This window comes from Gadus morhua, chromosome 1, assembly GCF_902167405.1.
Source record: "Gadus morhua chromosome 1, gadMor3.0, whole genome shotgun sequence".
In the NCBI taxonomy this organism is placed as follows: Eukaryota; Metazoa; Chordata; class Actinopteri; order Gadiformes; family Gadidae; genus Gadus; species Gadus morhua.
In genome coordinates this window covers 29,003,800-29,018,670 of record NC_044048.1, presented here as the reverse complement: position 1 = coordinate 29,018,670, position 14,871 = coordinate 29,003,800, and the positions used below count along the sequence as shown (strand labels likewise).

At 44.7% G+C, this 14,871-nt stretch overlaps 1 protein-coding gene across 2 annotated transcripts in view; it reads left to right on the top strand.

Annotated features, from left to right (window-relative positions):
• Nucleotides 1-4,166: 4,166 nt before the first annotated feature.
• LOC115552478 (tumor necrosis factor receptor superfamily member 14) overlaps nucleotides 4,167-14,871 on the top strand; it is a 39,124-nt gene continuing 28,419 nt past the window's right edge. Inside the window, exons 1-5 of one of the 2 annotated variants that reach the window (XM_030368901.1) lie at nucleotides 4,167-4,361; nucleotides 6,236-6,402; nucleotides 6,526-6,651; nucleotides 7,348-7,503; nucleotides 7,926-8,013. In XM_030368901.1, the coding sequence (XP_030224761.1) occupies nucleotides 6,267-6,402; nucleotides 6,526-6,651; nucleotides 7,348-7,503; nucleotides 7,926-8,013 (506 nt within the window). In that variant the 5' untranslated portion in view covers nucleotides 4,167-4,361; nucleotides 6,236-6,266. The remainder of the gene's footprint in view (nucleotides 4,362-6,235; nucleotides 6,403-6,525; nucleotides 6,652-7,347; nucleotides 7,504-7,925; nucleotides 8,014-14,871) is intronic. The other variant, XM_030368826.1, reaches the window with a different exon arrangement.

Sequence of the window (14,871 nt, the reverse complement as noted above, 5' to 3'; positions counted from 1 at the left end):
TCACACTGTTTTGGGTCATGTCACTTTCGTTTGACACATGGGTGGTTTAATCTATATACCGGGGCACTCAGGCAGGCGGGGGTAAGAGACAAAGGGGGTTAGTGGCGCTCCTGATTATGTTTCTGTTTACCGTCAAACAACCGTCAGTAACAACCCTCATTAACGTTGTCATCGACATCACCTCATCTTTTATTCATTTGTTTTCATTACCTTCTAGATGTTTTCATTCATCAGTTGTCATTCGGTCTTCTAATAAATTCTCAAACTATATTCATCACCGGACTTGGATTCATTGAAGGAGCCCACCTAAGCCTGTTGGCGGCCTTTATAGGAAGTCTGTCGATATAGTCCACCCTCCTCAGTGCGGTGCCCCCCTCCTTCCAGTCCTCCTACAGGACAGCCAACATTGAGAGGGGTCCAGTCCATAGGCTGTACCGTTGTATTCAGGACTGAAGTTGGGTGGTAGAAGCCACGTGTGGACAGTGTTTGATAATAACTAATTTGTACAGGAACAGCAAATAAGGACACATTTTAAGGTAGGCTACAGAATGAACATTCTCATGTGTTTATTTTTATCGTTGACTTTTTGAAAAAAAATAAAGATGTATATATTCGATCGATCACTGCCGAACCTTAACTACAAAACCTATTGCTTCTGTCCTACAACTGAAGATGTGTTAAACACCATATTCTTACAGCCTCTTTCATTACTGAGATATCGGGCCTCTAATGTGACCACACACTAAGAACATAGCTCAGAACCTGAGCAGGGAGACTCAGGGAGTGACTTGAGTCTGGACTTGGTACGACGTGAAGCCACCAAGCTTCAGCACCGTCAAATTAAAAAAGTATAAAACACAACAAAAATATCAATGTACATATTAAGAACCAATTCAATATGAATGGCGTCAGCTATTTAAACGTCCATCTCATAGATCTGCTCTATTTAATCGTCCATCACATAGATTCAGATTCAGACTTTATTGTCATTGTGCAAACTTATACAATGAAATTGGGGTGATGCTCACTACCCATAGTGCAAAATAAAGCAGTGCAAAAATACAAACAGCAATAGGCACAATAAATATAAATATGCAGACATAACATATAAGTGTCTTTTTTTTTTAAATAAATAAATATGGTAGAGGATTTCACATGTCCATTGGGTGGGGGGGGGGGGGGGGGGGGGGGTCAGGCGTTAAGTAGACGAATTGCCCAGGGGTAGAAGGTATTCCTCAGCCTGTTTGTCCGGCTCCCAAGGGCCCTGTATCTCCTACCCGAAGGGAGGAGTTGGAAGAAGCCATGGCCGGGGTGTGATGGGTCACTCATAATTATTTTTGCCCTATTCAGCCCCCGGGAGGTTGCAATGTCCTCCAGGGAGGGCAGGGGGCAGCCGATGATTTTTCCTGCCGTCTTAATAACCCCCTGCAGGGTTTTCTTGCGTCATGCGTGTAAAGAGAATACAGGAAGGGGCTCAGCACACAGCCCTGAGGGGAGCCCGTGCTGAGTGTCAGGGTGGAAGATGTTTGTGTCCCCATCCTCACTGTCTGTGGACGGTCCGTCAGGAAGCTAGTGGTGCCGAGACGATGCCTCATGAAACGTCAAAGCCTCAAAGCCAGATGAACCACCAAAGTGGTTCGTGCTCGAAGCTTCAAATGAGTACGCTAGGGACATCTAGTGGTGAATGAAATTATGACAACCCAACCCAAAATGTGACTTTTGCTTCGCGTGCCGATACAACATTAAATCATTTGAGAATTGAAGTCATTTCAATGATACATGTGTGTGAGTGTAACATTCATAAAATGGCACAGAGCTCATGCTAGAAAATAAATCATTTGGCAAAAGTGTGTCTTAACAGACGCTTTTAACCAAAGCGACTTACTTCGGGAAATACACACATTGAAACACCGACGGCGGAGTCAACCATGCAAGGCGACAGTCAGCTGTCAGGAGCAAAGTGACAGGGTCACAACAACACTGAGCTAGGTGGAGCTGGGGATTGAACTAGCAACCTACTGGTTGCAAGTCAACTGCTCTACCTCCTTAGCCAAGCCGACCCACGCTGTATGATAACTGAGAAGGATTAATTAATTTAATAGCCATTAAAGTGTTCTGGACAGTGGTTATTGAAACCTTATTGGGAGCAACTAGATGAAAATGCTCCCAAACAGGGGAAAACCTTCTCTTTTTGGCAAACTCCATGATGAATAATGAACGTGATGTTTCGATTGATACTACAGAAAATGCAATGCTCAAACTACTACGATCACAGACTAGTGGTATATTGAATATACCACAAGGTTGTGATCGTATACGGGACATCTTTATAGTCGAAATCTCCCGCCAATACTGAACCCATATTTCGAAGCAGAAGCCCGAGGCGAAGCCTCGAACGTCACACCCTACGTCATTTCGCCAAAGTGAATCCTACTCGAAGCGGAGCTTCGCTGGGGGAGGAGCCGAGATACTCGACACACGCCTCGATGCCTCGACGCAAAACGTAACATCACTACAGGAAGCTGTATATCCATTTACAGGTTGGGGCAGGGAAATCCAGGTCAGTCAGCTTCCTGATGAGAATGTTCGGCAAGATTGTGTTAAACGCCGAACTAAAGTCAACAAAAAGCATCCTGACATAATTCCCCTGTTTTTCCAGGTGACTTGCTGCAGTGTGTGGTGGACAGTGGCGATTGCATCAGCCGTCGACCTGTTTGCTTTATAAGAAACTGATGCTGGTCAAAGTTTTGAGATCAGTCGGTTGCACCAGCAGAACGTAAAGCCGATCATAAGTTCGGGTGTAAAGTCCGCCTTAATCCTACGCTCGACGTAGCTAGTGTCTAACTAAAGGTGTTCTAAATTTTGGTTGCACCACCATAACTTAAGTTGTAACGTTACTAGTAGTGCATAAATTGTACCAGTGTCGCTTTTAATGACGTTTAGATAATTTCAAGCCAATCATTGACAGCTAACAATGTAAACAGGAAACACCGGCAAGTTTCCACCTTATCCGAGTGAAGACGCGTTAGCACCCAAATGAGAGGGCAAACAAAACCGTTTCAGTCATTTATTCTCTAAAATTTGCTTGGACGGTATAGGCGTGAGGTTAAGCTATTTGATGGCGGATTTTATAATAAATAAATAAATTAACTATTCCGCCCGGCAAAACCGAAATCGCGCATATAATTCAACATCATCATAATAAAGAAATGGATCGATACGGTCACGGTCAATCCGTTCCCGGCGCAAACCGCGTTGAAACTCCTCTTCCCATTGCTCAAAACGAATAGCCATCTTTACCCTGCCACAACAGAAGCGAATTGAGCGACCAAATCGCCGGAAGTCATTCACTTTCTATGGGCAAGAGCAACCAAAGCGACCAAAGTTGAGCGACCAGAGCGTCAAAAAAAAGTTGAAAACTTTTTAACTTTATGCAAATGACTATGACGCGCTTCAGCGGCCAAACACTGACAGCCAATCGGAATGTAGACGCTCTTCGCTTGCGTGGATCCCAGGGAACACCGGCAGGCACTTTGGTTCCTACCTACCTTTATTCACTCACTGAACAAAATGTCGGCTGATGTATTAATCGCGGCTGTAACTGGGCACCCGGGCCGTGTTCCAATACCCGTACTGTCCGTGCTGCGTACTCAACGGACGTTCTAACGGTCATAATGGTGGTACTTGGCGAGACAAATATTTTGCGAGGTGGTACGTGGTCTAAAAAGTTTTAGAACCACTGGTCTAGATGGAAAGATAGCCTAGTCAAGTCTTTATTAATACCAAACGACACAAATCGTCGGGAATCCATTTAGGTGGTTCGGCCCACACAGGACAGTAGCCTACAAGACCACACAGAACAAGTCTGACTGGACATACACACAATACATCACATTAAAACTAGACACGCGTTGATAGATAGATAGACAGATAGGACTAGATAGATAGATATGTTCCATTATTTGCCTTGCGGAGCCAACCAGTCCTGTGCGCGTATGCAAATTAGCCATGTGCGCCAATGTCTATTTGTTTTGAGTGCGACCAGATCGACGAAGAAGGGGGCGTTCCAGCCTGCGTAAACGAGAACGCCCACCACAGGAGAACGCCGGGGGGGCGTTCTAGTCTGCGTAAACGAGAACGCCCACCACACGGGAACGCCTATTTGTGTCTGCAGTCGGATGGTATTGCGTCTTTCGCATAGGGATTGCATCAGGAATATGTGAATCCTACTCGATACAGAGCTTCGAGGAGCCGAGGTACTCGACACACACCCCGATGCCTCGACGCAAACCATAACATCACTAACACGGGCTGGATCCTCCTGTCATAATACGCCGGTCGTCCGTCGAATATCCATCGAGGTAGGTACTACAGCTAGGTTTACTTCTTGGTTTTTGCATAGTTCTGTATTGAAAAAAGTAAAGGTCGAAAAAACGTCGACACCTTTGTTAAGATAGGTGCTTGCTTGATGTGTTTTGTACTCTTTCGAATCTTCGTTGGAAGATGCCGCAGCAGTAGCTCCTCCGTGACTTCTACGTTATTTACACTATATTGTACCTTTTGTCAATACCAACCAAATACCAATATAGATAAGCTATTTACTTTAGCTAACCTTGTTTTCATTCGAGAACCACATATTGTGGCAATCCCGGGGTTCTGCTCCGTATCCAAATGCGCTGCTTCGTGGTTCCGCGCATGCTGATAGTGGAGCCTCGTCTGATGAGGACACTGGTCTGTTGATCAAAACCAAACACAAGCGAGCACTTTCCGATGGGGTAGCGGAACTGGCAGAACAGTGTATACAACAACGACCCTGTCAAAAAGGGCTCTCGTATGTGTTTGGTAGCGCATTGGATCTGCAGACCAGTGTCCTCTATCAGACGATGCGTCGTCCACTACGTCGGCAGGCGCAGGACCTAGGACTAGGGACTGTAGGCAGCACATTTTGAGTGTCAAGTGTCGTGTTATTAAATAACTTGCGCGGAGTCCAACTGTAAAGCGTGAATGTTTATTTCACCACGTGCCTCCATTACTAAACTCTCACCGCTCCTCCCCCCACTGACGTTACACCTCTGACGTCATCCTACAGGTCTCCCAAACTCTACTTAAAACAGTTACACCACAATAAGTAGCTTAAATTGGCAGAACACCGGCCTTGGTCACCAAGTCCGGGTACCGCAAAGGGAACGGTCTTTACCAGACGGGGCTACACCTCCGTGCACCCCTCTCCGGTCTTTACCAGACGGGGCTACACCTCCGTGCACTGGCACGTCAGGGACCGTCTGACAGGCTGTCAAAATAGAGAAAACAGCGGCTCTCGAGCCCTCTGAGAGAAGTTTTATTTTCTTTGTAAATGCTCTTGTCACAACGATCCAATATCTGAATCATGGTTAATGATGTTATGGTTTGCGTCGAGGCATCGGGGCGTGTGACTGTCGACTACCTCGACTCCTCCTCCCCCCAGCGAAGATCCGTATCGAGTAGGATTCACATCCTGACGTAGCGTGTGACGTTCGAGGCTTCATCTCGGGCTGTTCCGCGATTCCGCGATATGGTTCACAATTGGCACATTTTTACAAAAAGAAGACACTACCCAGTTCCAAGATCACTTTAATGGCTATGTAATTAATGACACTCATTCTCAGTCATCATGCAGTTCTATTATTAAAATTATTAGTAGGATAGGCCTACTGTATTTCAAGACTATTCTATTTTTCCCGGGATGACTTAAAATCTTTGTCAAATGATTTGTTTTTCTACCATGAACTCGGGAGATATTTATGAACGGCACACGTATCACTGAAATGACTTTAATTCTTAAACGTTTTGATGTTGTACGAAGCAAACATCACATCATCACAGGAAACTCTTTCTTTCATCATTTCATTCACCCCTAGGTGTCCTATAGCGTACTCATTTGAAGCTTCGAGGTCGAACCACTTTGATGGTTCATCTGGCTGCGGGGCTTTGACGTTTCATGAGGCATCATCGCGGCACCGCTACCAATAACCCAAGAAATAGTAATTAAAAAAAATGGAAACTCCGGAAACTCTGACCATACACTCAAGCATTTTTACTGTATCATTTTAGATAATTGTGTAAAGTCAGAGTTGTCCTGATCTCTAAATATATCAGCCGTTGTCAGAGCTTATGGAGCAATATGTTTTTAAAGCAAATTAGTACTTTTCTTTTCTTTATTAACTGTTGTATTTATTTATTTTTGATCTCTCCCCAGATATTTCGGAATTTGAAGAGACCAAGTCAAAATGCGCATCATGTGGATCTTCATGGTCATATGTTTAGCTGTCTCTTGTTTATCTGTCTATCATGCTATTACGTTCGGACCTTGTCCCTGGGATGAATACAGAGTCGGATTTGAATGTTGCCCTTTATGCCATCCTGGTAAGAACCACATTTCTAAACTGTTGTTAAATATATGAAAAAATATGCATCAGATTGAAGAAATACAAATGAATTAGTATGTATCAAAGCTAAACGACATATTCCACCTTTTCTTTTCAACAGGATCGTATTTTGTAATGGACTGCACAGAGAAAAAAATTACAAACTGCTCATGGTGCCCCGATGGTACTTTCAAAGAAGGCCTTGATTTGAAGAAGGAATGCTCTACCTGTACAAAGTGTGACGCAGGTACATCTGTTATTTAATGGAGATGCCCCCCATGCAACCCCCATATGTTGTGGTGATGAGGACGTTGTGTTGTTCATGTTTATATCAGAAGTTGTGTGGTTCATCATTATATCAGAGAAGGTGTGTTGTTCATGTTTATATCAGAAGTTGTGTTGTTCATGTTCATAGAAAAGTTGTGTTGTTCATGTTTATATCAGAAGTTGTGTTGCTCATGTTGATATCAGAAGTTGTGTTGTTCATGTTGATATCAGAAGTTGTGTTGTTCATGTTTATATCAGAAGTTGTGGTGTTCATGTTTATATCAGAAGTTGTGTTGTTCATGTTTATATCAGAAGTTGTGTTGTTCATGTTTATATCAGAAGTTGTGTTGTTCATGTTTATATCAGAAGTTGTGGTGTTCATGTTTATATCAGAAGTTGTGTTGTTCATGTTTATATCAGAAGTTGTGTTGTTCATGTTTATATCAGAAGTTGTGGTGTTCATGTTTATATCAGAGTTGTGTTGTTAAGAGTTGTGTTGTTCATGTTTATCAGAAGTTGTGTTGTTCATGTTTATATCAGAAGTTGTGTTGTTCATGTTTATGTCAGAAGTTGTGTTGTTCATGTTTATATCAGAAGTTGTGTTGTTCATGTTTATATCAGAAGTTGTGTACTCTCAGGTGGTCTCAGGGTCCTCTGTAACTGCTGTGATTGACAGGTCTCGGTCTGAAGGTGAAGAAGTCGTGTTCATCCACATCAGATGCTGTGTGTGAGGTCCTGGATGGATTCTTCTGTAGTGACTCTAACGGAGGTGGATGTAGGGCCGCTCAGAGACACACGGTTTGCAGTCCTGGTCATTACATCGGTCAAAGAGGTTGGTGTTCTATATATATACTGCCGATCAACTTTATTTAACTGCCTTTTTTATTTAACCTTTAATTTATTTAGGGCATCTTCTTGAGGGTTAGACCCCAATTTAACAAGAGACCTGACCTTTAAAGTATAGTTGTAACACCTCCTGATCCTATTCAGCCCTATAAGGGGCCATCCAGCCTCTTAACATTTAATGTATTGGTGTCCAAGTTATTCCATGATCAAATATAACAGTCTGGCAATGAGTCGAATGATAGAAACACCTTTGAATTACAATTCTGTTTTCTTCTTCCCCGGAGCTTGCGCCAAACAATTTTGGTGAAGGTAGTTGCAATATTTGACTTAATGTTTTAAACTAATGTAATGTTCTCACCACATTTGAGAATGATCGTGTTCTAATAAAACATCTTTATATTCATACAGGAACAGCAGTTAAAGACACGGAGTGCCTTCACTGTACTGATGGAACATTCTCAAATGGCACATCAACGTCTTGTCAGAACCACACAAAGTAAGTGAATATTATAGTTTATTTATCAATACATTAGGGGTGGACGGTATAAACGGTATACAAGTATTGTTTGAATATTTATTGAATAAGTGTGAAGGCGTGTTCACTTGAGACGACCAGCGCTGTGAGCTGGCCTGTGCTCACACTGGGCAATCTCAACTGGGCCGGAGTACGGTGGCCTCTTGTACGTCATCACGTCGTAATACGTCACCACCAAGCGTCCGCAGTTTAGTAGAACAACACAGAGAACACAGTGGACACTTTACTGACTTTGTTGTTTATTTGGAACAGCCCTCTCTCACTGAGCGTTCTTAGAATGCCAAATAGGACGCTTTATGCACGCCTTTTTCGCGGTACGGTCCGCGCGTTAACACTCCCCGAGGTGCCTGTTTGAGCTAGAACCTCAATTTACCCTCCCGGACCCTGCACACGTTGGTGGTTTATTGGGTTTCATTCTGTTGTAAATGCGACGGCTCCGCGGATCCAGGGTTAGGGTTAGGGTACAGATGGCCTAGTGAGGGTTAGGGTACAGATGGCCTAGTGAGGGTTAGGGTTAGGGTACAGATGGCCTAGTGAGGGTTAGGGTTCGGGTACAGATGGCCTAGTGAGGGTTAGGGTTAGGGTACAGATGGCCTGGTTAGGGTTAGGGTTAGGGTACAGATGGCCTAGTGAGGGTTAGGGTTCGGGTACAGATGGCCTAGTGAGGGTTAGGGTTAGGGTACAGATGGCCTGGTTAGGGTTAGGGTTAGGGTACAGATGGCCTAGTGAGGGTTAGGGTTAGGGTACAGATGGCCTAGTGAGGGCGCACACTCACACTAGGCCATCTGTACCGTGCCCAAGTCCGTTTCACACCTGTACCGTACTCAAGTCTAGATTGTGTGGCTAGTGTGAGAACGCCAACCGTACTCAAGTCCACTTCAATTCCTTGGCCTGAGCACACTTGGGAGAGGTGTGCTCAGGCCACGGTACAGATGCTAATGAGCCGACACACGCACACGCACGGCTACGAAACCTGAACTGGATGATGTATAGTCCATGCTAGGGCTGGGCGATATATCGAATATATGCGATGTATCGCGAGATGTTCTCCAGGGGATGTATAAAACGCCCCTGTCGCGAACATCGAATACAAATTGGCACGTAATCTGTTTCTTTTGAAATATTTCAACTTTGACGCGAATTTCGCGTGATGACAGCCAATCAGCGTTCAACAGCGTGGCCACTGAGTGACATGTGTAACGTAACAGCCAACCAGCGTTCAACCGTCAAACTCAGTGCAGTGCAGTCCGGGGTGTACTGCAGCATGGAGGAGAAAGTGATTGTTGCCGTTTGCGACTCTCGGAGCTCTATACATAATAGTATATAATATGATATAATTGTATATATAATATCACGGCCAACAGCTCTGTGCGCCTCCGGATGGCCGTAGCGCAGGGAGCTAGGGATTGGGCTTCTCGGGGTTTGTTTGCCGGCGCTGCTATGGTTTCCTGTCTTGTGTGTTCCAACGGTTTATTAGGTAGGCCTATCTAATAAATCGCTGTCTATTCAATACTTCATTCACTGCCTCTTCCGTGGTCATTACAATATTATGAATAGACTGCGTCGGGTCCTCCGACGTCTCTCCCTCTTCCACAAAAGGTAAAGACATGCAATGGCACAAACACACTCACTCCCCCCGCCCGTTGCGAGTCCGCGAGATTCTCATGGACGCGCGTGTGTGACGTAGTCTGGAAGGCGCGCTGCTGTAGGTGTGTGTACCTCCGACCGGTGAGTGAGAACAGCGAGAGAGAGAAAAAAGGATGGAAACTGAAGTTTTGGTTTTGAAAAAGAATAGCACTGGATCCGTCGTCTGGCAGTGTATATATAATAATTATTATGCAAACCGTTAATAAATAATTAGCGGTTTGAATAAACGCTGTGTTGGTAAATCTAACTTGCTGTGATTTTCCTTTTTCTTATGTGCAAGTTCTAAATTGTTCCAATAGAAAGCACTAATGAGTTTAAACAATATGTTGTTTCATAATCTACATGCAGACTTGTGTTTCAGGAATACTAGAATTATTACTGACGTAACATTATACCAGACATGGTTGAATCGAGCATTTATGATGTGCTCTAGAGGAGATTCAAACTATATCGAGCTATAGTAAAAAAATATCGAGATATTCATTTTGGCCCATATCGCCCAGCCCTAGTCCATGCAACCTTTTACCCCATTACACAATAAACATGACGGCTAGCGGTCCACGTTGGTGCGTTATGAAAGTTGAGTTTTTGATCAAAAATTCCCCGTTCGTCACGGCGCAGGCTTTCTTGGTTCACTGGAGAAGGCGGGGCTGAGCACAGTCTAGACCTCTTTAGAATATTTTGCACACTCCTGAATGTTTTTATTTTTTTCAGTGCTGTCAGTTTAACGCGTTATTAACGACGTTAACGCAAACCAAATTTTAACGGCGTTAATTTTTTTTATCACGCGAATAACGCTCTTTTGGCTTGGCAAACGTAGTTTTTTCACCTGCTGTCTAGCAACAACTAGTCACGTTAGAAAAACGACAACACCATGCCGGATCTAGCTACACCGGAAACAAAACAACAAGCACAACGCACAAACTTGTTGGGGGAAGCAAGGATACGGAGCGGGTGAAAAACTCATGGAAGAACTCCTTAAAAGTGTGTGTGTTTGTGTGTCACTCTGTTCGAGCCTGCACGAGAGTTCAATGTTGTCATTAGCTGTTTCGTCTTTCTGACCAATCGCAGTTCAAGGCCCACCTGGGCTGTACCACTTCGGGAGGGGCCGCTCAGTTCCTCCCCTCTAGACAAAATCGACTTGGTTGCGACGTTGACAGTTTGAGAGGTTTGCGGACGCACAGCTTAGGCTGCCGGATGGTGTTGTAAGGAACTTTTCGAAACGCAATATTGTTATCCCGCAGTAATCAGCCCGACAGCCCCGAATCATTAACGGCCCACCGGGAATTATCCCGACCCTCCCGATTACCACTCCGCCACTGTGTGTGTGTGTGTGTGTGTGTGTGTGTGTGTGTGTGTGTGTGTGTGTGTGTGTGTGTGTGTGTGTGTGTGTGTGTGTGTGTGTGTTATTGATAGCCTGGTAATGTGTATAGGCCTACGTACTGTAGGAATATTCAGACTGGTTTAAATAATAAATATTGTTCCCATCTTTGCTGAGCAATAAAAAATTTTCGAAAGTTCAGTGATTGATTGAAACAAATAAAAGCCTGGGCTATTGAAGTTTTGCGGTAGGCCTACCACTGTCATGCACCCACCCGATGTCAAGTGGACCGGGTTGAATTCACTACGGGTCTCTTATATCCATCTTACCAAACATATTTGATTACTGTCCTTCTCAACACTCTGATCTCACTAAAAGAAGAGCAGCACGAAATCAAGGGACATTTAGAATAGGAAAAAAATAGGTAACTATTTTTTAAATTATGAATGAAGACACCCGCGTGCATGAATAAGTTCACGTCTGAGTGTAGGCTCTCGTAGATCGCACCATCTTTCACCGTCTTTGTTTAATACGACTGCATCACCTTCTCTCACATGATCAGCAGCTCGCGGATTTCACTTTCCCTCAAGTAAGAAGTCAACTGCTCATGATCATATCGCTGCGTTGTCTCTGTGGAGACAGCGCAGCAACACCACTACCCAAGTGTGATTGCGCCCTAGATGAGATTAATCAGCTCTCAGTGAGCCATTGAGATTAGGAAGCATAGAGCGGGAATATTAGCCCGGCACCGCCCTCCTACCTACTTCTGCTCAATTTTCATTTCACTTCAGTACTGGACATTGGGGATTGAACCCAGTACCTTTGGACCAGGAGTCAAACACCCGGTCTACTATCCTCCCCCCAGTATAGGATATACACTACACACCCTGAAACTAAACCTGTTGTCTGGTCCTTCTCATCTCAGATGTGAATCTGTGGGACTGAAACTGATGAAACCCGGAACTGATTCAACTGATTCTGAATGTGGAGAACATGGTGCACACGCAGGACTAGTGGCAGGAATAATATCAGGAGTCATAATGGTAATGGCTTTAATGGCTTTGATAATCGGAGGCCTTTTTCTGTACAAGAAAAGAGGTAAGTGTTGCATTAATATAAATGTATCATGTTACAGTAAACTAACGTGCTTCTTGTTACATTCAACTAACATGTATCATGGTTATGCTGAATGATAGAGACTGCTGTCCTGACATGTTACTGTATTGTTTATCTCTATATAAAAAAGGCTAATCAAAGACGTGATAAGGTAAGTGTTAATACTGGTTTGATACAGAACACAATAATATGTGTGAACCTAGCTGGCAGTGGTGGAGTTATTAGATGATGATTTTATTGTGAACCGATGTTGATATTTTATTTACATTTTTTATTTTATAGAAAAGGGAAACACAGGAAGAGGAGAGGGAGATAACTGGTGAGTTCATATTCCACATGTTTCATTTTGTAAATTAGTAACGGATAACTTTATTAATATCTATTCACTCTTCTGTGAAGAGGCTAAACCAGAGTCTAAACATTATGCAATATAAAATACAAGGATTAAAAGTGTATTCAGTAGCTTGATCCTCTGTGTGTGTGTGTGTGTGTGTGTGTGTGTGTGTGTGTGTGTGTGTGTGTGTGTGTGTGTGTGTGTGTGTGTGTGTGTGTGTGTGTGTGTGTGTGTGTGTGTGTGTGTGGTTGTGTCCTCATCTCCACCTGAGAGTACCTGCAGCTGCAGAGCTGCTCCACTGGGCTTCAGTCTTCAGTGAGTGTTGCTGCATGTGGAGGCTGGCTGTATGTCCTGACTCTCTGCTGCCTTCTCTTCCAGTGACTACACCACTAAGGTCCACTGACGGTCCTGAACCAAACGGGGACCAACAAGACCTTACCACAACTATGGAGAATCACAATGGTGTCCAGAGTCCAGCCCCACCCTCAAGCCTCTTGCATAATGGATCTGTCTCAGTCCATTGTGAGGACGATCCTATTGTTTCACCTTCTTCTGACGAATGTACCATCACTGTAAATGGTCAGTCTGTCCACTTTAAGAGGGAAAATGGAGGCGCCTAGTCCATCTCCATAGTGTCTCCTAATGCCGCGTTTCCACTGCAGGGTGCGGTTCGGTTCGCCTCAGTCCGGTAGGGAGGGGGCGGTATAGCCCAGCTCAGTTCCGAGGTCGCGTTTCCACTGCCGACAGTACCCTTTATGGTAGGCCGGATGTCGATCGCCACGGCAGCTACGTAAACATCGTAAACGTCTTCCTCCCCAAGAATGCAGACGAACGTCTCCACCTCCTTGTTCGCCCAAGCAAGCGTTTTATGCGACATGTTCATTGTAAAGAATACCGGAAGTGACGATTCTGTCGACCAATCAACGGAGGGGGTGTGTAGCTCGAATATTCCGGCCCCCTTTCAGGCGTCTCAGTACCCCAACGGAGGAGTACTGAAGACGAGGGCAAAACGAGTACGGCTCAGTCCGGGTCACGCCCACTTTTGGCGGTGGAAACGCAATCCGTACCGCACCTTTGGGAACCGAACCGTACCGCACCCTGCAGTGGAAACGCGCCATAACACTACGCCCCCTCCACCTCCCAGTCCACCCCCCTCCACCTCCCAGTCCACCCCCCTCAGTCTGGTGCCCCCCTCCCCCTCCCAGTCCACCCCCCTCAGTCTGGTGCCCCCCTCCCCCTCCCAGTCCACCCCCCTCAGTCTGGTGCCCCCCTCCCCCTCCCAGTCCACCCCCCTCAGTCTGGTGCCCCCCTCCCCCTCCCAGTCCACCCCCCTCAGTCTGGTGCCCCCCTCCACCTCCCAGTCCACCCCCCTTACCTAACCCCTCCCGCCCCCTTTATGTTGAGACGGGGAGAACCTTCAGCCACAGATTAATTTTCCCCAGGTGCTCTTTGTGCCGTCAACCATTAGGCTGTACAACAGCGATTGATGTATGTATCTTTCAAAGCACTTCTTAGATTTTGTACATTGCATTTACATCCTTTACTGTACTGTGACGAACTGGCACCTGGCCACTTTATAATCTATACTGTTTGCCCTATTTGTTTGTTTTTCCTAACCTCAGCGTCTATTTAGTTTTACTTGGCATTACTTAGTATTTTTATTGTGTTGTATTATATCCTGTATCTTCCACTGAACCACCCCTCCAGGCCTCCAGATGATTCATCCAGTTTCATCTATCAGCCTGGGTCTCCCCTCCCAGTCAGTTTACAGGTCTGCTGCTGGATTGTAGCACTTTGAGTCGGCCTCATGTAGTTGCCTTGACTTATGTACGGTTTGTTCAAGGACCTATTACACCCCTGGCGGGAGGAGTCTGTACCGTTGTCTTCAGAGTCATAACATGATGTGTGAATAGGACTGAAGTTGGGTGGTAGAAGCCACGTGTGGACAGTGTTAGATAATAACTGCCTTTGAGCTCATGGGAGAAATCAGAGAGACTAGGAAAACGGTTTGCCGATGCTCGAAAAACCTTGTTAACCGGTAAGAAGGAACGTTAAGAAGGAACGAAGGACCATCTGTCATAAGACTATAACACATCTGTTACGAAACATTGTGCTGCCAAATAATCACTTCAAGTAAATGAATAATGCAATACTTGAATTTAATGTGCATTTTCCACTGTACGTTTGTGACAAAGTGTTTTTTATTCTGTAGAGAGGAACCTCTTGGCCTCATTGATTGTGTAGCTCATGGGCGTGTGCAGTTTCTGCCCTTATGCCATGACATTGTAATCACAGATTTATTTATATTGATTTTATATTGTATTATCTTTTGGATGTATGATTGTTGGATTCTTTATACTTTTCATTTTTTTATTGCATACTTTAGATTCCATGGGCTGTT